Here is a 27,928-nt window from a genome sequence, read left to right on the forward strand (position 1 = left end):
AACAAAAGCAAAATGTTCATAAGAAATGAGTAATAAAAAAAGTCCTGAATTTGAAAGAGGGTGATGCTGCCAAAGCGCCAATGGTTACAGAGGGTGACGCTTAACAGGTTAAACACTCTTTTTGTTGTCGGGGAGGTTTTGGTAATTGTTATTGGGAATCTTAGTGTTTACCTTAGTTCGGGAAACTTTCCCTCAAAGTGCTATTTTCTTAGATTCAGAAGCCTTTCCTGAAACTTCAAACCATGCCTATTGCAACTTTAAATAAGATATGATTAAACTCCCCTCCTCTTTATTTTGTTTATTAAATCTATGTAACTATTTTGGTTTAATAAATGAGGAATTAACTTTGCGAAATTACAGTCGAACCTCGAAACACTGAATGCCCGGACTCTCATATGACTGAATGCCCGGACTCTCATATGACCGGTCGAAATGAACAAAGGGCGGATTTTTTAAGCAAAGTTCCCTATTTGTCCGGTAGGTGGCAGCGACGGCCATACACGTGTACTCAAACCCAGCCCAGTCAAGCCGCCACCAGGGCTGCCATTTCGTAGAATTTTGTACCAAAATGTAGTAAAATAGCGGCATGTGGCAACTGCACAAGGACATGAGGAATTTTTTTCTACATATCAGCGGGCTGTTAAAAACATTCAAAAACTCAATTTTTTTTTTTTTAAATCATTGAACTAGTTATCAAATAATAAATGGTACATCAAAATATGACTTTTATGGGTAATTGTGTTACTTATAAAATATCATACCCCAAAAGATACGTTTTTACCATGTAGAAAAAAAATCTACGCTAAAGTTTCAGCTTTCTTTTAGCGATAATAATATAAAAAAACAATTTTTATATCTTACTGAATATGTTGGGGCATGGGGGCCTTATATACATTCAAGAATAAAAAAAACTAGAGCCAACATTTTGTCAAAGTCTGCACACGCCCGAGAAAAATGTATGCCCCAGTATGGCAACACTCCCGTTCTACACGGCAGTGTAGAAAATGCGGCAACCCTGGCCGTGGTGTTCTACACTGTACGTACACAGTACACAGTATATACAGTACATTAACATGGCTGTATTACAGTTATTACAGAATTATTAGTATTATAGTATTATTATTACAGTATTGTTATTATTACAGTGTTAGAGTATTATTCTTATGTGTTTCTATGCCATATCATACATTACCTATACGTATACAGCTACAAAAATCTACGGGTGTTAGGGTGATATTTTCAATGACTGGACTTTTGGCATGACCGGACCACCCTTCCCCCCAATTAGTCTGGGCTTTTGAGGCTCGACTGTACTTAAATATTAACCCGTGGCCTTCTGAGCTCTTTTTGAACTGGTAAGAGTCGCTTGGAATACTGTGCACACAAACGTCAGAACAGTCATCAGATTACCCTGAGCTTAGGACGAAGAAGGACTTCTTTTTTGGAAACCTCTAACCAAGGGATCACGTCTTCCATTCAGAAGGCCTTCAAGATATCGTACAGTACTTCTAAAGCAACTACTTTTAGAGAATCTACGCAGGTTAAAACAAAGATGACCGGTAAGTTCTCTAATGTAATTTTTGAAATATTAAACCGTAATGTAGGATTTCTTGTACGGAAGGAAAATGATGGTACTGCTCAGAGGAAAGAGTTCAACTTAGGAAGAGGTAATTAGTGGAATTCCACTGGGATCAGTGCTGGCTCCAATAATGTTTGCTATGTGAACGACATGGATGAAGATGTGGAATGTTACATGAGCTTCTTTGCATATGATGTAAAATTGCTGAGGAAAGTGAATACTGAAAAGGATTGTGAATCACTACAAGGAGATCTGAGCAAGGTTTGGAAACAGAGTCAGAAGTGGGAAGTGGACTTCAACATCAGGAAATGTAGCATAATGGAATTTGGAAAAAGTAAAAAAAGAATATTAGGACAATATAAAATTGGAACAAAGGAAGCAAAGAAAGTGGGATCAGAAAAAGGCCTGTGAGTAATCATCACAAAGGATATGTCTCCTGACAAACAGGTAAACAAAATTGTCAGAGAATCCTACAGCTTGCGAAGATCAATAAAGGTGCCTTTTACCTATTTGGACAAAGAAATGGTAAAGAAAATACTAATCACACTGATAAGGCCTAGACTGGAGTATGCTGCAGCACTATGGTCACCCAGTACCAAAATGAATATAAAGAAAATTGAAAGACTCCAGAGAGCAACTACGAAGATAGTTCCAACACTTTCAAAACTGTCATATGGGGAGAGATTGTCAAAACTGAAATTACTGACTCTGGAACAAAGAAGAGAAAGAGGGGGCTTGCAAATGATCTATTCAATCATGAAAGGCGTGGAAGTCCTTGATAGAGAAGACTTACTAAATTGGGATAAGAGAAATACAAAGGGACATGAAAAGAAACTCAAAAAGGATAGTTATAGGAGAGACCTGAAAAAAAAATTCTGCAGAGTGGTGGATATCTGGAACAAACTGAACAAAGCAATAGTGTGTGCAAAAACTATACATGAATTTAAGAGCAAACTAGACACTGTGAGATACAAAGATGGGACACTATGAGCAAAGCTCCCCTTCCCATAAGATACAACTAGGTAAATACACACATGTTGGTATAACAAAAAGTGTAGAGATGCTAAAGACAGAAGAGACAAAGCCTGGAAAAGATGGAAAAAAGACCCAAAAAATGACCAAATGGCAAACATACATCAAACTGAGAAATGAATATGTTGATATATGTACAGAGGAAAAAAGAAACTACAAAAAAGATATAATAGACAAATGCAAAGACCAACCCAAACTCTTTTACAGATATGTAAATGACAAACTAAAAGATAAACTTGAAATAGTGAAACTGTGTGAAGGAAACAATGAATATACAGATGTAGAAATAGCTGAAGTAATGACCAGGCATTTTAGGTCTGTATTTACAAATTTGGGATGAAGGACAGTGAGAAGGATCCCCCAAAATGAAAGAAATAACAGTGACACAGAAAGAAATAAGGCACCAAATAAAGAATCTTGTCATCAGAAAGTTATATGGACCCAATGGAATAGTGAACTGAATACTGAAAGAATGTATAGATGAACTTACAGACAAAATACCTAAGATAACTGACTTCACTCAAAGAAGGAAAAGTACCACAGGACTGGAAAAATGCAAATATTGTACCAATATACATAGGAGGAGACAAAGAAAATCAAACAAATTATAGACCAGTATCCCATACAAGCACAATTGCAAAAATATGTGAAAAAGTTATTAAAAATAAATGGGTTAACACCTGGATGAGAAAAATATACTAAATCCTAAACAATTTGGATTTAGAAGTGGAAAATCATGTACTGCAAACTTAATATGCTTTTACTCAAGATTAATACAAATAATACAAGAAAGTGAGAGATGGGCAGATTGTGCTTTCTTGGACTTACAAAGGCTTTTGACAAAGTACCACACAAAAAGTTACTAAGAAAAATTGAAACAGGTGAAATACAAGGAAAATTATTGGAATGGATGAAAGATTTCTTAAATGGAAGAAAAATGAGGGTGGTACTTAGAGACAAGAACTCAAATTGGGAAGATATGATAAATGGAGTCCCCCAAAGCTCGGTATTGGCTCCGATAATGTTTGCTTTTTATATAAATGACATGGATGAAGGCATGGAATGTTATATGAACTTCTTTGCAGATGATGCGAAACTATTGAAGAGAATAAGTACAGAGGAAGATTCCAAATCTTTTCAAGAAGACCTGGACAAAGTTTGGAAATGGAGTCAAAAGAGTGAAGTAAATTTCAATATTAAGAAATGCAGTATAATGGAATTTGGAAAAAGTAAACTCAGAAAGGGACCTAGGAGTCTATCTCTAACAACATGACACCAGACAAAGATGTCAACAAATTAGTCAGAGAAAATTTTAACTTACTAAGATCAATGAAAGTGGCCTTTGACTACATGGATGAAGAGATGGTAAAAAAAATAGTACCCTGATAAGATCAAAATTAGAATACGCAGCATCTCTATGGACACCTAGTACAAAAAAATAAACAAATAAATAACTAAATAATAATATTAATAATAAATAAATAAAAATAAAAATAAAGAAACTAGAAAGAATTCAAAGAGCAATGACAAAGATGGCACCAACAATTTGCAATTTGACATACAAAAAAAGATTGGACAAACTAAATTTACTAACCCTAGAACAAAGAAGAGAAAGAAGAGATTTGATAACCATTTACAGAATTATGAAAGGGATGGAAATTCTTGATAGGGATGACCTACTAAAATGGGACAGAAGAGCTAGAAGAGGACATGAGAAGAAACTTAAGAAGGACAGTTACAGAAGAGATCTGAAAAAGAATAGCTTTCCACATAGAGTAATAGGTATGTGAAACAAACTGAAAGAGGAAACGGTGAGTGCTAAAACTATACATGACTTTAAAGAATAAACTGGATGCAGAAAGATACAACAGCAGGTCACTACAAGCATAGCTCTCCTCCTGCAAAATACAACTAGGTAAATACCGTATATTTCCACGTATAAGACGACCCTAAAATCCAAAAATTCACCCCTTAAAATTGGGGGTCGTCTTATACTACCATTATAAAAATCAGACCTTGAATTCTACGTGAGATGACTTGGTAGGCTAGCCTGCCGATAACCACCGATACACAGGAAATGATTTACATTATGATAAGAACTGGTAATAAAGGTAATTAAACCATAGTCACCTTATATATTATTGGCATATCTTTATAGTAAATGGCAATTGTTAATAAATTCGAGGAATAATTCTATATTATTGAAATTACGGTACTTTTAACTACTCTATGTAAACACATTTAACACAGCTGAAAAAATGTAAGCATCGAGCACTGGTTGCGTTCATAGCAACCTTTTTCTTTAGCTAACTTTTCAGTAATTTTTAAGACTGAAAATAACAATTTTGGATTACAGTACATAAAACATTTATCAATAAAAAAATATATTACAGTAGTTGCATTTAAAATATAGAAAATTTTAAAATTATAAAATTATAAAACTTAATTTCTAATAATCATCAATATTACACATCAAACGTATTTCTAAAACCTTTATTTTCAATAAAATTACATTACATTACATTTAAAACTTAAAACATTATAAAACTTAATTTCTATATTTATATAAAAGCGGAAAAAACAGCTGATAAACGTAATCAAAACAATTCTTTTTGTACGGTAGGTTTGATACACTGATGCTTTTGTAATTTAGCAGTCGTCTTATACTACCAATATGAGATAAATTCATAAAAATTTGCTCTAACTTTGTACCTCGTCTTATACAAAGGAAGGTCGTCTTATACACGGAAATATACGGTACATACACAATTATATACCAAAGGCTTCTTTCCCATTATATGAGAGGTATCCAGTCAAACCATGCACCCATCCTCCACTTAATCCATACCCATCTAACACCCATTTGTTTCAATTTAAAAAATCTCTTAATTCCTTGTGGATGAAAGGCTATCCATGTCCTACACCCAATGCCTGTGTCAGAGACAATGTAATAAGAAACAGGATCCCTATGGCAGGGCCTGACATCCAAAATTTGTGTACTCTCATTGCTTCATATACATGGTGATCCTCCCTCTTCATCCCCTCATGAGTAAATATAAAACAGAAAAAAATATATTCAGGCCACATCAGTTGTTTATCATCCATTTACAATCATTCTCTACAAATACCTATCTCCTGCTCTTTCCCTTCCCTGCTCAACAGATATTCTTCATTTACTCCAGGACTCCTTCATCTCATCTATCACATTCTTAATCTTTCCCTCATGTTCACTCATTTCACCTCTACCTTCACCACTATTTTTGCTAGTCTTTCTTCACTTATTTACACATACACACAAAGTAGGTATACTCTTCTATAAACTTCACCAATAAGCCCTCTCCCTTCCCTGCTCAACAGCTATTTTTCTTTTACCCAAGGCCCTCTTCATCCCATCCATCTATCCCATTCTCAGTCTTACCCTCATGGTCACTCCTTTCACCTCTACCTTCCACACTATTTTTGCTAGTCTTTCTTCACTCATTCACACATCACACAAAATGCCCTTGATCACTGTCAAATTCATGTCCAAACAAAATTGGTTTCATTTGTTGTCTTATAATCTAACATGATACTGAATAGTGATCATATTGTCAATTTCATTAGTGGGTTAACTCATCTGTACCTGTTACATCTGAGTTATTTTATTCTATTGAATGACAATTTTAATCACCAGAGGAGAATTCTGAATAAAATGAGTTATGGTTATCTCAATTAACTAAATTGTGCCTATGTTGCACTAAAGACATCTTATTTTAGAGAATTATATACAATTTCATTCAGCTGAGAGGGAACTTGAACATATATGGGTTAAAGCCAAACATGGAATATAGGAACACTAAAAACAAAGCACAAAATAAACCAACTCCATGCATGTCAGTCACTCATGATTCTTACTCATCTAGGTCAATCAGATGTTGAACCTCCTCTACTTCTATATAACCAGATCCATTCTTATCATAGTGGTTAAACTTCTTTTTCATATCCCTAATCAAATCACGACCTGTATCCTTTATTTCATCCATCTCTGAAAATATCACAAGTTGATCAAAAATAAACAGAAGAACAAGAATACATCTATGATTACATTAGCTGCTCCTTTTGTCTCATGGAAACCCTTAACAGAGGGCCCTGACATGTGTAGATAAAAATGTGTAGCCATTCTGCATAGTACTTAAACAATAAAGCTTGGAGCACTATTTGAAAACTGAATTTTCATATGAGCACTGAAAAAAAAAGTGAAGTGTATACAGCTATCTCAGGTCTACTTTTGCCAACAGTTATCAGTCATACCTAAGGCATATCCTACCATTTAATGACATATTACTAACAGGAATTTATATAACTAAAGCATCATAATACATATTCTAAAAAAAAAAAAAGTGGGACCAATAGTGAGTACTGACATGTAGTGGTCCTGGACAATGGTGTCTGGGAGAATTATATTTCCATTGGTCATCTGATTATACAAAACTGTGAGAAATGGCAAAGGATCACTTAAACCAATTAGATATTCAAGAAGATTTAGATAAACTACAGCAATGGTCTGGAAAGTGGCTAATGAAATTTAACACAAGTAAATGCAAGGTTATGCACATAGGTAAAAATAACAGTAAGTACTATTACAAGTTATTTGGAAATTCGTTAAAAGTGGATAGTGAAAAGGATCTCAGGGTAATTATCAGTAATGATCTCAAATCATCTAAGCAGTGTATTTCAGCCTCTGAGAAAGCAAATAAGATTCTAGGACTGATTGCACGATCTTTTGACTTCAAAAGTCCATCTCTCATTAACAAGCTATATAAATCGTTAGTTTGTCCACATTTGGAATATGCTGTTTCCATATGGTCACCGAATCTCATTGAAGATATTGACAAATTGGAAGAAAAAAACAACAGCGAGCCACAAAACTGATTCCAAATATCAAAAATAAATCATAAAAAAATCGACTAAACATATGAATCTGTTTTCCCTAAGAAAGCGTAGACTCAAAGGTGACTTGATACAGGTCTTTAAGATTCTAAAGGGAACTGACATCAAAAGTGACCAAATTTTCGCATTGAATGAGAATCCAACAAGAAATAATGGTCTCAAACTGTCAGGAAACAGATTTAATTTGGAAGTGGGTAGAAACAACTTTGCCAACCATGTAGTTAAGGGAGCGTCGCCACCAATCATTAAAAAAATTCTGGTACATGAGTGAATTTTAGGTAAACATTTCAAAAGAATATCTATGAAGGTGGCAACACTCAAAGTTATAGAACTGTATTTCGTTTCTATTTTTTTTATACAGCATAAGATAGATGAAATATTAGCAACCTCTGGCAACCCCCCTGCATAAAAAACATTCTGTATATTGAAATAGCATTAACATTTCTATAGCTATTTCATTTTTTGCTACAGAACTGTGTTTATGGAGATATTTGGCAACTCCTCCCACCAGCATACCCCAAAAAGATACAAGGACAGGGCATCAGTACTCTTGAAAAGGTCAGAGTAAGGTGACATCACTCCTGGCGCTCTCACAGACTCAGACTATACACCCTTCATAGACAGTCAGACAAAACACATAATACATAATCTCAAGCACTCATCTGCCTGTGGCCCTGATAACATAAGTAACATCCACCTAAAACACATAGGACCACAAGGTATACACGCACTCACAAACATTGCAAACTACAGCTATTCACACAACACTATACCCGACATCTGGAAGCATGGTGAAATAATCACCATTCCAAAACCGAACAAGGATCCACCAATCCAAACATCGCACTGCCCAATCACACTTTCCTGCATCCCCTCTAAAGTCATTGAACACCTAATACTTAAACTTGTCACACCACATATTCCCCTTGCTGACTCACAACACAGTTTTAGGCCACTACACTCCACAAACACTCTTCTGATAAACCTCACACAAAGAATTTTAGATGGCATCAATTCAGATAGGCCCCACCACAGAACACTTCTTATAACATTAGACATTAGTAAAGCTTTTGATGCTATCCCCCGCCACAACCTAACAAATAAAATATATAACACAGACATGCACAATAACACCAAAAGATGGCTGGCCAATTATCTGGCAGGTAGGAATGTTTATGTGTCATATGATAGCCAATCATCGCACATCAGAAACATTAAGAATGGAGTACCACAGGGCTCTGCTCTATCCCCCACGCTCTTTAATCTATACATGCATGACTTACCCACACCAGACACCTCAGAAATACAAATCTCTTCCTACGCAGACAACATAACAATCACATGCACACATCGTAACACAAAGCTGCAGAAATAATCCAGCCATACCTTGATACGCTCAACACATGGTTCATCACAGACTCAAAATAGCTCCAACCAAATCTACAGCAACACTTCTCACCAACTAGACAAAAGAACACAAATACATACCTCATCTCTACATCAACAACACTCTAATACCACACACAAACACACCGAAAATTCTTGGTGTAACATACGATATATCCATGTCTTTCAAAAAACACATCACAAACATAAAAAACAAATGCACACCTAGGCTTAACGCACTTAAGTCAATCACTGGAACAACATTTGGACAAAACAAAGAAACTAATACAACAATATACAGTCGTACCTCGGTACTCGACCATAATCCGTTCTGAGGTGGTGGTCGAGCACCGATTTGTTCGAACACCGAAACCAATTTTCCCCTTATCACTGTCTTTCTTTGGACCCATTATTAAGGGCTAGAGCAACACGAAAAAGTTTAAATCTGGGAAGAAATACTCGAACAAACTGCGTACGTCTTACTCCGCTGGCGGTCTGAGTCGAACTGACGCTTACCCGCTGTTCAAGCTAGTCGAGTACCGAAAATCTGTTCGAGGTCCGATGCATTTTCTACTCGAATTTTTTGGTCGAGCACCGATTTGGTCGAGTATAGAGGCGGTCGAGTACCGAGGTACGACTGTACAAACAATGCATACGCTCAGTGATGAATTATGCGAGTCCTGCATGGGCTCCTAATCTCAGTGAGACACACCACAACACCCTTCAAATCATACAAAACAAAGCCCTAATAACAATTACAGGCTGCACAAATACATCACCTACAGACCATTTACACCATGAAACAAAAGTCCTCAAATTCAAGGACCACCTTGACATGAGAGGCACACAAACACTCGCCGCAGCCACCACAAACACATCACACCCACTACACTACATAGCAGAACACCCACACACACCAAGAAACATTAAAACAACACCCAATGACCTGTATCACACACAGATACTCTCTTCTCTTCCTCCACAACCACCAAATACCAGCCTCCGAAAACATATTCATAATCATATCACACAGCTCCATTAACACACTGAAAGACAACACACTTCTGCATGCCAGACCCCCTGATATCCACCCTTCTGAATCCTCTCTCCCATGAAAGGACAGAGTCCACCTGGCCAGACTGCGGTGTGGCCACCACCCAGCACTTCTAAGGTACCAGAAGAGGCTGGATAACTGCATTGTGAACAGCTGCCCAGGATGTAACACTTCACCCCATACCATACAACACATAATGGAAGACTGCATTATACACAATCATGCACGCAAACAACACAACATACACTCTATAAAGGATTTGTGGGAAAACCCAGTTTCGGCTGTGGCATTCCTTGGGGAGACGGGACTGCTCGGACAGACAGTCTAGGGAACGACAACAACAACAACAACTGTGACTGAAGCAATGGATTGACTGACTTCATCAAATAATGACCTCCCTCCTTATTCACTATCTATGGAGTAAATGAGAACATCCCTCTGGGCTATATCATCCCTTTATTCACTCACAATCTTGCTCCATTCAATCTTATCTTTTCAACACTTCCTTATTTCACCCTGTCCATCCATCTCATTCTTAACCTTCCTCTTAAAATGTATTCCACTTCTACTTTCTACACCCCACCCTAACAGAAAAACTACATATAGATATCAAAATCCTCCCCATACAATAACAAATGAAAATGGTAGGTACTCAGTTCTATGCATGAGCCATTAGCTCAACTCGCCCAACTCATTACATCACTTAAGTACAACCAACTGAATGCAATAAAATCTACACCAGCAGCATACTACTCAAACATCTATAACAATCTGCCAATATACCAATATATACACACAAAAACACATTCATACTCAGATCAGCTCTTTACAATCAACCATCCAACCCCCTATCCCACCAAATCCACAAAGAAAAATCTATTCCTAGAGAAGCAGGAACTGCACTGGCACACTTGCATTCATGTCAATATCCAGCATTGAGAGAGCACTACCACAGAATAGGTTGGTACAAGATGCAATCAACACACAGAGGACACTGAACAATTCATTTTACACTGCCCTACTCTAGCTTCACCCAGACAATACAATATTTCATCCTTCAGTGACTTATGGACCAATCTGGTAGCTGTTGTCAGTTACCTAGAAGCTGTGGGTCTCCGGCAAGAGACATGGGGCAACTTTGGGTCACCTACCTTTTTATAAAAAGGAAAGTCTTTGATATCTCTATATACCAAGGACTTTTTCCCCCTTTTACAGGTTTTCTACATTATGTTTGTTTTTTAAGTGATGTACAGCTATTTGACAGGTTCTTTTTCCATAAAAAAAAAAACTCGTTTATGGAACAATACATTTTCATGAAAACAAAGAGTGATCAACAACAGGCACCTTTAACTTTATATATACTTGCAAGTAATGGTCTGCAAGATAAACATCAGAGCCAATCTTTAATGAAATTCTTTATAAAGGATTACAAAGGAAGAGCATGCCAGCTAGGTCAGATGCAAAAAAAATAAATAAATAAATAAATAAATAAATACCCGGTAAATAAATAAACAAGTAAATAAATAATGATAAATAAAAAACATACATAAACCAAGGGTTTTTCCCCCTTACAAGGGAGGTAACCACAAAGAAAAAGGCATAAAATAATTCCCACCCATTCCATCCTTAAATACACTCCACTCCCCTCCACCCTCCCTCCCATCTTAGCACCTCCTGGATGACGGGTCATCCCTGCACCTTGTCCACTGCCCTGGGTCAGAGGCAAAACACAAAACACAAAAAACAAAAATAAATAATAATTTGTAATAAATAATAAATAAACAATAAAAAGAGAGAATAATAATTAATAAATAAAATTAAATAAATGGCAGGCATTACAGCATATTTCTCCCAGTCTTCTCCTTTTCTGCATGGGGGGACGGAGAGGGTGGGTCGCCGATTTAATAAAGTGGCCTTGCTGTGGATGTGCTGTGTCTTGTGACACTGCCTCTGACCCAGAGCAGTGGACAAGGTGCAGGGATGACCCGTCATCCAGAAGGTGGTAAGATGAGAGGGAGGGTGGAGGGGGGTGGAGTGTATTTAGGGATGAAATGGGTATTTACCTAGTATTTACCTAGTTGTATTATACGGGAAGGGAGCTATGCTTGTGGTGACCTGTCTTTGTATCTCTCAGCATCAAGTTTTTTCTTAAAATCTTGTATAGTGTTTGCACACACTGTTTCGTTGTCTAATTTATTCCATGTATCTATCACTCTGTGTGGGAAGCTGTTCCTTTTTAAATTTCTTCTGTAACTATATTTTTCTAGTTTCTTTTCGTGTCCTCTCATTTTACCGTTGTCCCATATTAACAAGTCATCCCTATCTAAAACTTCCATTCCTTTCATTATTCTGTAGATAGTCAGCAAGTCACCTCTTTCTCTTCTCTTTTCCAAGGTTGGTTGTTCTAATTTGGACAGTCTTTGCTCATATGTTAGTTTGGAAAGAGTTGGTCCTAGTTTGGTTGTTGCTCTTTGTAACCTTTCTAGTTTTTAATGTTCTTTTTGGTACTAGGTGTCCAGAGTGCTGCTGCATACTCGAGTTTTGGTCTTATTAGTGTAGTTAGGATTTTCTTTATCATTTCTTTGTCCAAATAGGCAAACGTCACTTTGATTAATCTCAATAAATTGTAGGTTTCTCCGAATATTTTGTTAATATGCTTATCTGGTGTCATGTCCTTGCCAATCATCACTCCAAGATCTTTCTCTGAGTTTACTTTTTTCACTTTTTCTTCACCAATTTTGTAATCTTTTGATATTCTGTTTTAACTCTTTCTAAACTCCATTATACTACATTTCTTTATATTGAATTTTACTTCCCACTTTTGGGTCCAATTCTAGATCTTGTCCAAATCTTGTTGCAATGAGTTGCAGTCTTCCTCCGTTTTTACCTTCCTTAGTATCTTTGCATCATCTGCAAAGAAATTCATATAACACTCTACACCTTCATCCATGTCATTAATGTATATGGCAAACATGATCGGGGCCAGTACTTCTTCCCAGTTTGAAAATTTTTCTCTAATTACAACTCTCATTTTCCTCCCAATCAGGAAGTCTTTCATCCATTCCAATAATTTTCCGCTGATGCCACTTTTTGACTCTATCTTCTTTATAAGTTTTTTATGTGGTACCTTGTCGAATGCCTTTTGTAGGTCGAGAAAGGCACAGTCTGTCCACCCATCTCTTTCTTGTATTATGTCTATTAACCTCTTCAGTACAAGCCTTAAATCTCGCAGGCAGCAGCCAACGCCAGCCGTACGACGTGTCGTAATAATACTCACATCATAAAATATAGTCACCGCTTATATCGATCGTTCTCTCTTTCACCCGTGAATTTTGATAACCATAGAAAATGTGATGAAGACAGTTTAGAGAGTATGTCATTACAGAGGGGCAACTACAATAAATATAATCAAGATGCCGATATGGCAGCCTCGCGTATCCACTTGCTCCTCATGACGCCTACGTATGCGGCACCGTAGTATGGAAGGGGTTAATCTTGAGTAGAAGCAGATCAAATTTGTTGTACATGATCTCCCTTGTCTGAATCCAAATTGATTTGGATTTAGTATAGTTTTTTCTTCCAGGTGCTTTACCCATCTCTTTTTGACAATTCTTTCAAACTTTTGCTATTGTGCTTGTCAGTGATACCGGTCTGTAATTAGTTGGGTCTTCTTTATTACCTCCCTTATAGATTGGAACAATATTTGCCTTCTTCCAGTCCAGTAGCTTTTTTCCTTCTTTAAGTGATATTTTAGTTATAATGTATATTTTGTCAGTTAATTCTTCCATACATTCTTTCAGTATTCAGTTTGCAATTCCATCTGGGCCATGTGATTTTCTAACATCAAGCGTTTTAATTTGGTCGCTGATTTCCTTTTGTGTTACGATTATTTCTTTCTTTGCGGGGGATGATTCTCTCTCGATTTCTTCACGGTCAGGTGAACCTTTTAATGTTAACACTGATTTGAAGTGGTTGTTCATAATTTCCGCCATTTCTAGTTCCTCTATATATTCATTTTTGCCCTGGCACAGTTTTTCTATTTCTTGTTTGTTTTTAGTTTTCCATTTACATACTTGTAAAATAGTTTGGGTTCTTCCTTGCATTTATCTATTATCCTTTTTTCGTAGTTTCTCTTTTCATCTCTGCATACTTTTACATATTCATTTCTCAGTTTGATGTATGTTTGCCATTTGCTTGGTTTCTTGTCTCTTTTCCATTTTTTCCAAGCTTTGTCTCTTTTGTCCTTAGCTTCATTGCAACTTTTGTTGTACCAGCTTTTTATGTATGTTCTTTCTATTTTTTTGTTGTGGTACATATTTATTCACTCCATTATAAATTTCTTTTAGTATGTTCCATTTTTCTTCTATCCCTGTTTCTTCGTTTAGGAATTTATCCCAATTTGCATTGCGGAAGAATGTTTTAAGTTTCTCAAAGTTTGTTTTGTTATACATTAGTCTTCCTATTCTATGTTTATCGTTTTTGCTTTGATCCATTTGTTCTTTCAATTCCAGCTCTAATAGTACATGGTCACTCTTTCCTATCGGGGTTTTGTAATCATTTTTTTTTGACAATCTCAGGCTCTGTCGTAAGTATCAAGTCCAATGTTGAGGGTTCTTCATTACCTCTGTATCTAGTATTTTCTCTAATCCACTGGGTCATTGTGTACTCAATGGTCAAGAAAGACAATACCCCAGAGTTCCTTCCCCCCCCTTCACTGTCATCTCTTCCCAACATATTTCCTTTGCATAAAAGTCACCCATGATTACTGTATTTTCTCTGTCTTTCAGTATTTCAGTTAATTCGTATTTTGTATCTTCTAATAATTTGGAATGATCACTTTCTGACCAGGCTTGTGTTTTGGGGGGCACGTACACCACTTCAAATTTTCTACTCTTCATATGTTTACTTTCTACTTGTATCATAATTGATTCTACATGATTTTTCCTTTCAGTTATTTTTTTCACATTCAAATCTTTCTTGATCAAAATTAGAACTCCTCCACCCTGTTTGTCCCTTCTATTCTTTGTCCAACAGTTGTATAAAACTTGTCCCACAGTATAGGGAGTTAAGTTATGCTTTTAGTTTCCATTATGTCTGCTTTTATTTAGTTTCCAATATGTCTGGTTTTTCTAAGGCCAGGTAATCGTTTAATTCATTCATTCCTGAAATTATTCCATCTATATTAGTATAACTTATTTTTAATTTCCTTTCTCCTCTTCTCTTTCTGTCTTCTTTGTTTCCATTTTCTTTATATACCATTTTCTCAGTCTCAGATCTATCACTCTCCAAAAAACTAGTTTTTTTCCATTTCAGTTCTTTTTTCATTCTTTTCATTCGCTTCATTCCCAAGCTCTTTTTCTTTCTCTTTTTCTTTCTCACTCATTTCTTTTTTTATCCAGATATTTTTGTAATTTTCACTATTTGCTAACTTCATTGTTCTGGATAGTATATCTTCAGCACTTATTTGAGACTTACCATATTTTACGGCTTGGAAAACGCATCCTAATATTTGAAAGAAATTTCTAAGAAAAAAAAAAAATTCATACAAGAACACTAGTGGCGGGCGACGACATGTATTGGACGTATTGTTTACATTGCAAAATCACTTGTCTGATTTTGTTTGTATGGCGATGATACTAGTTGGTGATTAGTAAATATACTATACATTTTTCATTGTCCAAGGGTGGTTTTATTTTCATGAAAATAAACTAAAAATTTCAAAAATATGCATGTAGAAATATAAAACTTGAAAGAAATTTATTCATCCTCAAATCCCGAGAACTCGTCACCACTGGCTTCATGTAAAAGTTCTGAACTTTCATCTGTGGCCTGTTTTCTCCACATGCCGAGTAGGCTCCAGGAAGGATTATAGTATTGGAAATACTTGTAACAGCTAAGTACTGAGTTTACATCATATAAAAGGCTGAATCAAATAGTATTTAAGCTAACATCATAGTGTAATGACTCAACATACATATCCAGGTTGCTATCGGTCAAGTGTCCAAGCTCACTTGAGCCTGGGTGTTACCTTACAATACAACATTCATCTTAGAAGACGCACTAGTATTTTTCAGGGTATTTTTCAGAAGAAAAAAAGTGCGTCTTGTAAGCCGTAAAATACGGTAAGTTTAACTTTCAGTGGCCTGTATTTTTTTTCTTTAGAATATCTTCCCATCCTATGGGGTTCCTCGATTTCCCGATCCCAGCTTTGTTCATCTGTTTGTAATTCTTTTAGAATTTCCTTGGCAAGCTCTTTCTCTTCCTTTCCCCTCTGATATCTACGTATATCGTGTATTTCTTTGATGCCGTAGATTACTATACATCTTTTCCTATCCACTGTGTCCCTAACTAGGTTCCCTTTCTCTTTGATCACCTGAATCACTGTTTCCTTGGCATTATCTTTGACTTGTGGTTCCATTATTTTCTTTAGGGATACTTCTTGACTTTCCTGTTCAATTTTCCACTGTTTCTTTATTTCTTGTATGGCACCCTCTTTGATTTTTTCTTCCACCTTTTCAGTCATTTCTTTCATTTGGCTTTCAATTTCTTGTTTCAAAGTCTCATTCTTTTTTGTGTCCTCGTTTTTTAGTCCTTCATTTTCTCCCTTAAGTTGCTTTAATTCCTTTTCTAATTCATCTCTCTCCCTTTGCTCTCTTCATTGGCTTTCCTCAGCATCAATATTTCTTGGTACATTATCTTGAACTCACTTTTAAATTCTAATAATTCATCTACAATGTCTTTAGTATCTCTGTTTCTCATTGTATTCCTATACCATGGTTCTTTATCCATTTCTAATTCTCTATACAGTATATACCATTTCTTTCCCTTTCAAACCCCCAAAAAACGGCATAAATCTAACCTTTGGTATTCCCTTGGCGTATTCTCTAGACAAGACTTTTTCTTTACTACACTGAGTGGTGTCTCTATTCCGGTTTCTTCTAGACATCTTTTTGTTGTCTCTTTGAATCTTGGTGTATCCATTTTGATTAGAAAAAGAAAAAAAAAAAAAGGTAAAGAGGAGATACAAAGACGAAACTACATTCCGATCGCCACGAATACACAGCTCTACTTCACTGTATGTAAACAATTAGGTCTGGTTTCGGCCGTTTCCAATCTTCTTGTTCGCTAGCGTTCCGACTTTATGTGTTGCTCCAACGGAGTGGGAATGGTTTTATGCCTTTTTTTTTTTTTTTTTTTGGCTACCTCCCTTGTAAGGGGGAAAAAGCCTTGTATGCATGTATATCTAAATGAATCTTAAAAATTAAAACTGTGCTACATTGCACTGCCTCTATGGGAAGTTCATTCCATTCATTTACTATATGAAGTTGTTTCTACCCACTTCCAAATTAAATCTACTTCCTGACAGTTTGAGACCATTATTTTTTTCTGATACACATTCAGTTAGAAAATTTTGTCACTTCTGATGTTGATTCCCTTTAGAATCTTACAGACCTGTATCAAATCACCCAAATCTATGCTTTTTTAGGGAAAATAGATTCATATGTTTTAGTCAATTTTCGTTGATTTATTTCTGATATTTGGAGTCAGTTTTGTGGATCCCCACTGTACTTTTTCCAATCTGTCAATCATGAAATTTGGTAACCAAACTGAAACAGCATATTCCAAATGTTGACTAATAATCTATATAGCTTGTTAATGATGGATGGACTTTTAAAATCAAAAGATCGTGCAATTAGTCCTAGAATCTTATTTCCTTTCTCCGAGGTGGAAATACATAGCTTAGATGATATGAGATCATTAGTGATAATTATACTCTTCCTTTTCACTATCCACTTTTGTTAATGAATTTCCAAATAACTTGTAATTGTACTTGTTTACCTACAGTAGTTTTACCTAGTTGTATTTTGCGGGATGGGGAGCTATGCTCATGGTGTCCTGCCTTTGGATCTCGCAGTGTCTAGTTTGCTCTTAAACTTATGAATGGTTTTTGCGCATACTATTTTTTTGTCCAGTTTGTTCCAAGTGTCCACCACTCTATGTAGAAAACTTTTTCTTCAGATCTCTTCTATAGCTATGTTTTTTTTATTTTCTTTCCATGTCCTCTTGTGTTTCTCTTGTCCCAGTTTAACAAGTCCTCTCTATCGAGTATTTCTGTGCCTTTCATGATTCTGTAGATGGTCATTAGGTCACCTCTCTCTCTTCTTTGCTCCAGAGTCTGTAACTCCAGTTTAGCCATTCTCTCCTCATATGACAAGTTTGCAAGTGCAGGTGCCATTTTTTGGCTGCTCTCTGGATTCTTTCTATTTTCTTTATATTCTTTTTGGTACTGGGTGACCACAATGTCAGCGCATATTCTAGTCTAGGCCTTATCAGTGTGACCAATATTTTTTTTAATCATTTCTTCAACCAAATATGTAAATGCCACTTTTATTGATCTTAGCAAATTGTAGGATTCTCTAACAATTTTGTTTATCTGTTTATCATAGGACAAGTTGTTTAAATTAATTACACCCAAATCTTTTTTGGATCTCTCTTTACCTCCTAGGTTCCAATTTTATATTGCCCTGATATTCTAGTTTTACTTTTTCCAAACTCCATTATGCTACACTTGTTAATATTGAAGTCCATTTCCCATTTCGGACTCCAGTTATACCTTATTCAGGTCTTTCTGCAGTGATTCACAATCCTTTTCAGTTTTTACTTTCCTTAACAGTTTGGCGTCGTCTGCAAAGAAGCTCATGTAACATTTCACATCACCATCCATGTCATTCACATAGATAGCAAACATTATTGGAGCCAATACAGATCCTTGCAGTACTCCACTGATCACCTCTTTCTAACCTGAATATTTTTCTCTGAGCACTACTCTCATCTTTCTACCAATCCCTTGCATCCCTCCTATATGTTCCAGTTTTTTAAATAATTTTTTGGGTAGTACTTTGTCAAAAGGCACAATCAACCCATCCATTACTTTCTTGCACTATGTTAATCTTGAGTAGAAACATATTAAGTTTGTGGTACATGATCTTCCTTGTCTGAACCTGTCTTGGGTTTATTATATTAGTGTCTTCCAGGTGTTTTCCCATCTATTCTTGATGATTTTCTCACAAATTTTGGCTATAATGCTTGTTATTTTTACCTGTGTGCATAACCTTACATTTACTTGGGTTAAATCTCATTAGCCACTTTGGGACCATTGCAATAGTTTATCAAAATCTTCTTGAATATCTAAGTGGTTTAAGTGATCATTTGCCATTCCACCCAGTTTTGTATCATCAGCAAATTTGGAGACAATAAATTTCAGTTCGTGGTCTATATTATTTATATATACTATGAATAAATGTGGCCCAAGAAAAGAATCTGAGGAACTCCACTCATAACATTACTACATCTAGAATCTTGCCATTTAGAACGACTCTGTTAACAATCATTTAACCAATTACTAGTCCAGCTTGATACACTACCACTTATTCCGTGTGAAGCTAATGTAGCAATTAGTCTTTTGTGTGGGACAGTATCAAAAGCATTCGCAAAGTCCAGGTATGTTAAATCTATATTATCATAATTTGAGATGACTATGTTGTAGAATTCGAGTAGGTTAGTCATGTAAGAACGTTTCCATCTGAATCCTTGCTGGCTATCATTTATTAAACAGTTACCCCAAAGTCATCTAACATACTCCAGTTTACACCAAAGTCATTTGTGAAGTGCCTTGTCTTATGCCTTTTCTAGATTCAAGTATGTACAATCCATCTTTCCTGAGACACAAATACTGTTCATGAATAAAAATTCAACAGGTTTGATACACAATCTACCCATTCTACAACCAAATTAACTTTCCATCAAAATGTTTTTCTTTTCAACATATTCAATCCTTCTATATTTTACAATTCTTTCAAATAACTTAGTAATCATGGTGGTCAGTGTTACTGGTCTGTAGTTCAATGATTTCTCTTTACTTCTTTTATGGAATGGTATATTACCTCTTTTACAGTCCTGTAGTACTATCCCTTCCCCCAATCACCACACAATTAGATTATGAACCTTGTCCACCAATTAGTCTCTGCAGTCTTTAACCCCTTCCATACGGTGCCGCATACGTAGGCGGCATGAGGAGCAAGTGGATACGCAAGGCTGCCATATCGGCGTCTTGATTATATTTATTGTAGTTGCCCCTGCGTAATGACATACTCTCTAAACTGTCTTCATCACATTTTCTATGGTTATCAAAATTCACGGCTGAAAGAGAGAACGATCGATATAAGCGGTGACTATATTTTAAGATGCGAGTATTATTACGACACATCGTACATCTGGCAGCTAATGCTGCCCGCGAGATTTTGGCCTGTACTGAAGAGGTTAAGTACCCAATCTGAGATCCATCAAGCTCCAGAACTTTCCTCTATTGTTTCCAATCAGTTATGTACTTCCTTTACTTTCACATTTATTTCATACAACCTGCCAATACTATCTACTTCTCTCTATTCTACTAAATAATTTTCTCAAGTAGAAATCAACAATAAACTTCTGTTCATTCTTTTATTTTATTGTAAGAGGCTGGTAGATAAAGGTAGATAGAGGGGTGGGTGGTGAGAATATCAATTTATGTGTTGGATGTTTATAAAACATAAGTAGCGAAGGAGTTGCATAATCTCACTCACGACCTAAAGTTTAGAAACAACCACTAGGGTACAGATTTTAATGCTGTGACAATATGTAAACTAAGCCATTTCTGCCTTCGATATCAAGATTGCTTGTGTAAGCAGTATTGCTTGAGATGTTGTAACAATCTGATTGGAGAAGGCACTTATTTGTAACCTTAAAGATCACTGGATGAATAAGGTAGTGAGATCAGAGCAGAAGTGACTTAGTGTGTGGATTGAGGATCCTAGGCAGGAGTCCCTTGGTGTACATTATTCAGAAGAAACATAGAGAAATTTTAACTATGTTTAATTGAAAGACATACTTAATTGAAAGAAATTGAAGTGAAAGAAGAAATACAAAACAATATACGGGAACAGTAAACAGAATTAAACAAGTAATTACGGAAAGACATGGGAACTGAAAGTGATGGGGGTGAAACTTACATTGATGCCTCTTCATTAATTTTTCTATCTACTGTCAATTTAAAGATTCCTTTTCTATGTCTCAATTTACCAATGAAAAACCTGTAGGACAGTGTAAGTTCACCTTTGCATTTCTTGATAGTGCCCTTTTTGAAGTTCTTTCCCTCTCTACAGATTTTCATACAATAATTTCCAGCCCTTCTGTACTCTTCCATAGTCCTTTTTGTTTCTCTTTTTCACATATCACATGCCACTATCCTATGCTATTCAACATTTCCCCAAGTAATCTCTCACTGACACAGGGTAGTGGGCTGAGGTAAAGGGATGACTCATTATCCATGAGGAGCTAAGATGAGAGAGGAAAGGGTGGTGGAGGGGAGTGGAATAGGCAGGTGTAGCTATGTGCCTTTGACTTGGCTACCTCCCTTACAACTGGGAAAAAGCTCTTGGTATACAGATAAAATCTCTCAACCACAGACACAGAACTTAACACCTGAGCAGGACCCAACAGCTGAAGTTGGTTTACCTCCACTAATCCATTACAAAGCAACTCTCCTCCTTCACCCACTTCAACTTCATTCTTTTGCACACCTTCCCAAACTCCATCACTATCTTCTTTAATCCCTCCTCTGAATCTGCTACAAGTACAGTGTTGTCAGCAAACAACAACTGGTTTATCTCCCACTTTTCTCCATTTTCTTTAAACATCTCCAGTCCCTGGCCCATTACCTTTGTATTTATCTCTTGCAGCCTCCCACCCATGTACAAATTGAACAGCCATGACAACAGGACATATCCTTGGTGAAGTCCCATCTTTACCTCAAACCACTCATTATCTCCATTTCTAATTCTAACACATGCTCTACTACTCTCATAAAAACTCTTGACTGTTCTTAACAGTTTCCTCCTATCCCATATATCTGCAATACCTCACACAGTGCCTACCTGTCTACCTTGTCATAAACCTTTAAAAAAAAAAAAAAAACATCCTTACATTTTCCTAAAGCTTTCTCATATATCCTTACCACAAAAATCTGATCCACTCAACCCCTACCTTTCCCATACCCACACTATTCCTCACCAATTACTCCATCTATTCCTCTCCTAATCCTCTCAATCAAAACCCTCCCATAAGCCTTCCCAACTATACTCAACAAACTGATCCATCTGAAACTACTACACTTACACTTGTCCCCTTTTACCTTGTAAAGCAGAAATATACATGCACTCCTCCAGTCCTCCGTTACTCTACCCTCTTTTAGACAAACATTAAACAACCTCACCAGCCAGTCCACCACCACTGGTAACATTCCACATGACACTTATCTAACCCAGGTGCCTTATCTGCTTTCATCAATTTAACAACTGCTTTCACCTCTTCTTTCCTTATTTCTCCTCCATTTTCCTCATTTATCACTGGCATTTTCTTAGCACTTCCCACTGCCACTACCTTTCCCTCCCTATCTTCCTTCATATTTAGCAACTCCCTAAAATATTCTTACTGTCTCTTCCATTATCATCTCTCCATTTGCACTTTTTACCTTTTCTTCTCTACTTGGTTTGCCTCCTCTTCCTCTCTTAATTTCCTTTCAAAAAATCTTTTTATTACTTTTAAAAATTTGTCATACTCTTGCCCCATTTCACATCTGCTCTCCTTTTTGCCTCCTTTATCTTATACTTTACTTCTCTTCTCTTTTCTTTGTACCTCTCATATGATTCTCTCGTCCTATTTTGTAATCAATTTGTGAATGCTCGTTTCTTCTCTTCTACAACTTCCTTTGCTTCATCATCCCACCACTCATTACCATTCCATCTATTTCCTCCCATCCTCCTTGTTCCACACATCATCTCTGTACACCTTGTGACTCCCTCCTTGAAACATTCCCATTCCTTCTCCACTCCTAACTCTACTCTATCCTTCACTCCCTCCCACTTATCTTTCAGGTTCTTTTTGTATTTTTTTTTTTTCATTTAAACACCTCCCTACCTTTTGTCTTTTTCCTCTTTCTCCATCTATCCTCATCTCTTAATTTACCTTCCATCCAAAAAATTATCTGATATTCCACCACTCTCTCTCCTAAGAACATGTTCATCCAAAACGCTTCCTACTCTTCTCCTGGTTACCACTATATAGTCAATTAAAGCTCTATCTACCACCCTTCCATCCACCTCCCTCTCCCATGTGTACTTATGCTCGACTTTTTTCCTAAACAATTAGCTATCATCAACACTCTTTCTAGACACACCTCCACCATCAACTCCCCACTACAATTTTTTCCTGGCACTCCACACTTCCCAACCACTCCATCTATTGGTTCATCTACCCAAGCATTGAGATCTCCATATACCACTACATTGAGATTTCTCCCTAAACCATCTATGCATTCTTTTAAATCTATCTAAAAAGCCTCCCTTTCCTCTGCGATCTTCTCACTACCAAGCCCATATGCACTTCTAAAGACCCACATCTCCCTTCCCATTTACAACTTCATCCACATTAACCTTGAAGATACCTCCTTCCACTCCACTGTACACTTACCTATCTCTACACTTACTTGTATATCCACCCCTTTTCTACCTCATCCTCTCTTCATTGTGCTGATGATAATAATAATTACATACATATATATTCCAAGGGCTTTTCCTCCCTTACAAGGGAGGTAGCCAAAGACATAAATCCACTCCCACCCATTTCATCCCCACATACTCCACTCCCATTCATCACCCCTCCCTCTTTTCTTGCCTCCTCCTGGATGATGGGTCATCCCTGTATCTTGCCCACTTCCCTGGGTCAGAAGCAATGCAGCAAAACACAGCACATCCACAGCAAGGCCGCTTCATTTAATCAGTGACCCCCCTCTCCATCCCCTCATACAGAAAAAGCAAAAGGGAGAAATCCCTTTATCCTGTGTAAAAATATTATTCACACATACTCCCTAACCCCCTATCTGCCACCCACTCCCATCCATCGCAGCATTATCCATATACAACCATTCTCCACTCACCCCTATCTTCTGTCTTCTCCCTTCCTTTCTCAACTGACATCCTCCTCTTTCCCAATGCCCTTTTTACCCCATCCATCCATCTCATCTTTGGTTGCCTCCTCATGTTCACTCCATCCACCTCTGCCTTCCAACACCTCTTTTACTAATCTTTCTTCACTCATATTTTCCATGTGTCCAAACCATCCTAATACTCTTTTATCAACTGTATCTCCCAACTCCCTTTCCATCCTTGCTCTCTTCACCTCCTCATTTCTCTCTCCATCCAACCTAGTAACCCCTATCATACTTAAGGCACTTCATCTCAAACATATTCAAACTCCTCCTTTCCTCTTTTATGTTCCATGTTTCTGCTCCATACAGTGCTGTCACTCTATAATAATTAATAACAATAATAATAATAATAATCTATATGCCAAGGGCTTTCTCCCCATTACCAGGGAGGTAGCAAAGTCAAAAGGCAAGTACCCGCTCCCACCTACTTCATTCCCACCCATTCCACTCCCATTCACCACCCTTTTCTCCCTCTCATCCTCGCTGCTCATGGATGACGGGTCATAATAATAATAATACAGGTTTCCTGCACTATATGATGCGTTACATTCCTGAAAACCAGCTCGAATAACAAACGATCGGATAGCAAACTTAAGTTTCAATAGGGTTTAATTTAATGGGGAGAGTACCCTTGGCCTAGCCTGTATTGAGAGATATATAATACTTTTCCATGCCATTCAAAGAGGTAGTGTTATAGACGTGTTTTTTTTATACAGTGGTTTCCCCAATAGCCCTATATCCACTAGAAAGAGCAGAAAAAGAGGCTCTGTAGAATGCCACTAGCCACTAGTTACCCAATCCCACACTGCACATACCTTTCATGGCTAGTCTTACTAAAATCCCAAGGAAGCCTTCTCCTCATCATCATAAGTGGTAGGACTTGATGAATCCTGGGCAGGAGAGGTGGATGGAAGAGCCCCAGACGTAGACTGCAGAGGTGGTGGAGGGGCATCTGGATCAGCTGATGCAGGGAGGGGGGCTGGGTGGGAGGGAGTAGCACCTTTGAAGAAGCTGGAAATGGTGGTTTGTCTTGCCTTTTTTCTTTTTTCTTGGCCTCAAATATACCTCTGTAGACCTTGAAGCTTGCTTCACATTACAGGCAATTATTCCACTTCATGCTGGGTTTGGGTCCCTTTCCTCTATTTTTTTCATGATTGCATCTAGACCAAAGAACACTTAACAAAGCGTTTTGGTGTCAAGGCCTCACTAGGGTGCATCATCATCCCCATGGAGAGCTGATTCTTGTTCCAACTCCATCAGATCTTCATTGCTGAGTGGCTTATCATGGGACTGTAGCAATTCATTCACATCATCTTCCACCTCCTTGAAGCCAGCCATACGTGAGAGCCTGACGATGTCATTACGAAAGGGTGCCATCCCACTAAATCCAATGAAATTGTAAGCTGGTTTGACACACTCGGGCCACAGTTTCTTCCAGCAGCCATTCATTGTTTTTTCTGTCATCTTCCATGCTGCAATGACATTGTCAATGGCCTTCTTGATATTATAACTGGCCCAGAATTGTTTGACTGTGGGTTTGTCTGGGCTGTCAGTCATGTTAATCAGCTAATTCATTGTGTGCCACTGGTAATATACACCTTGAAAGTGGTGGTCACACCTTGATCCATGGGTTGGATGATTGCTGTCGTGTTTTTGGGCAGAAACATCATCTCTATGTTGCCCAATCTTCCATGGTTGTTGGGTGGCTTGGGGCATTGTCAACCAGCAGGAGGAAATGGTTGGCAATGTTTTCTTTGGCAGTATAGTCACACAGTGCAGAGGACAAATAATTTGCAACATAATGAGATACTAATGGGCAGTGGTAACATGGTAATTATGGGGGACTTTAACTGCAAAGAAAATTGTTCGGAGGAAATGACATTGAAAGGCGGTGAGGATCTGTGGGGTAATGTATTACTGGACATGACCATGGAATATACAATGACACAGTGGGTCAATGAAAACACCATATAAAGTAATGAAGAACCATCAAGATTGGATTTCATATTTACAACAGAACCTGAAATTGTGGATAAAATTTAATACAAGACACCATTTGGAAAGAGTGACCATAAACTTTTAGAGAATGAACTAAAAGAAAAAGCATATATGGAGAGAAATGAGAAGTACAGGAAAGGAAGACTGATGTACAACAAAACAGACTTTGGAAAATTAAAGATTTTTTTTTCAAATACAAATTGGGAAAAATTCTACATGGAAGAGATGAAAGTGGAAGAGAAATGAGAGATCTTGATGGATAACTATGATGAAGGAGTGAATAGGTATGTACCAAGATAGAACAAAGAGTGTACATTAAATACTGGTTCAACAGAAGATGCAGTGATGCAAAAGATAGAAGAGACAAAGCTTGGAAAAGATGGAGAAAAGATAAAAAACCTAGAAAATGGCAAATATATATAAACTATAGAAATGTGTATGTAAAAGTGTGGAGAGAGGAAAAAAGGAACTATGAAAGACATTATAGATAAATTCAAAGAGCAACCCAAACTATTCTATAGATATGCGAGTCGTAAACTTAAAAATAAACAGGAAATAGTGGAACTACGCCAAGGAAATACAGAATACACAGATCAAGAAATGGCTGAAGTCATGAATAATCACTTCAAGACAGTTTTCACTAGAGAAGGTACAGTATTGGGATGAAAGTGAAGTGCAATCTCCCCCCATGAGCAAAATAATAATAACACAACAATAATTGAATGTTCACTCAAAGAAGGAAATCTACCAGGAGACTGGAAAAATGTGCCAATACAGTGCCAATATATAAAGGGGGAAATAAGGAAGACCCAACAAATTATAGACTGGTGTCCCTAACGAGTACAATAGTTAAAATTTGTGAGAGAATCTTCAAAGATAGATGGACAAAATATCTGGAGGAAAATAATATACTGAACCCAAGGCAATTTGGATTTAGACAAGGAAGATCATGTACCACTAATTTAATTTGTTTCTGTTCAAGATTGATAGACATATTGCAAGAAAGAGATGGCTGGGTAGACTGTGCCTTCCTGGACTTTCAAAAGGCATTTGATAAGGTACCACACAGAAAATTACTATATACACTGGAAACAATAGGAGGCATACATGGAAAATTATTGAATTGGATTGAGGACTTCCTACATGGAAGAAAAATGAGAGTGGTGGTCAGAGACAAATATTCAAAATGGGAAGAATTGAGTAGTGGTGTCCCACAGGGGTCAGTACTAGCTCCAATAATGTTTGCTATATATGTAAATTACATGGATGAAGGCATTGAAATTTACATGATGTGCTTTGTGGATGACGCAAAATTATTAAAGAGAATAAACTACAAAATAGACTGTGACTCATTACAGAGTGATCTGAACAAAGTATCACAGTGGAGCAAGAGATGGGAGGTAGAATTCAACATCAAGAAGTGCAGTATAATTGAATTTGGAAAAAGCAAGAAGAGAATATCAGGACAGTATAAAATTAATGGAAAAGAAGTAAAGAAAGTGTAAATTCTGAATGGGACCTAGGAGTAATCATCACCAAAGACATTTCGCCAGATGAACATATAAATAAAACAGTTGGAGAAACATACAATTTATTGAGATCAATAAAGGTGGCCTTTAAATACCTGGATAAGGATATGATTAAGAAAATATTACAAACACTGGTAAGGCCAAAACTGGAATATACAGCACTGATATGGTCACCCAGTACAAAAAAGAATATAAGAAAATTAGAAAGAATACAAAGAGCAACAGCAAAGATGGCCCCAACATTTTCAAACCTGACATATGAACAAAGACTGGCATGTTGAGAAAAAGGATTGTGGTACTCCCCAAGGCAGTCGTAGCTCCTCTTGGGGATTGGTGCC

General features: G+C 37.0%; 1 protein-coding gene across 7 annotated transcripts in view; it reads right to left on the reverse strand.

Annotated features, from left to right (window-relative positions):
• The window catches only part of LOC143024178 (reticulocalbin-2-like), a 238,176-nt gene that overhangs the window by 28,571 nt on the left and 181,677 nt on the right, over positions 1-27,928 (reverse strand). The window contains exon 6 of one of the 7 annotated variants that reach the window (XM_076183013.1): positions 6,506-6,635. The exons of 5 other annotated variants lie outside the window; for them this stretch is intronic. In XM_076183013.1, the coding sequence (XP_076039128.1) occupies positions 6,506-6,635 (130 nt within the window). Of the gene's footprint in view, positions 1-6,505; positions 6,636-24,881; positions 25,043-27,928 lie in introns of those variants that run through there. One more of the 7 variants, XM_076183018.1, reaches the window with a different exon arrangement.

Source organism: Oratosquilla oratoria, chromosome 3 (genome assembly GCF_046742065.1).
Source record: "Oratosquilla oratoria isolate Oo_2021 chromosome 3, ASM4674206v1, whole genome shotgun sequence".
In the NCBI taxonomy this organism is placed as follows: Eukaryota; Metazoa; Arthropoda; class Malacostraca; order Stomatopoda; family Squillidae; genus Oratosquilla; species Oratosquilla oratoria.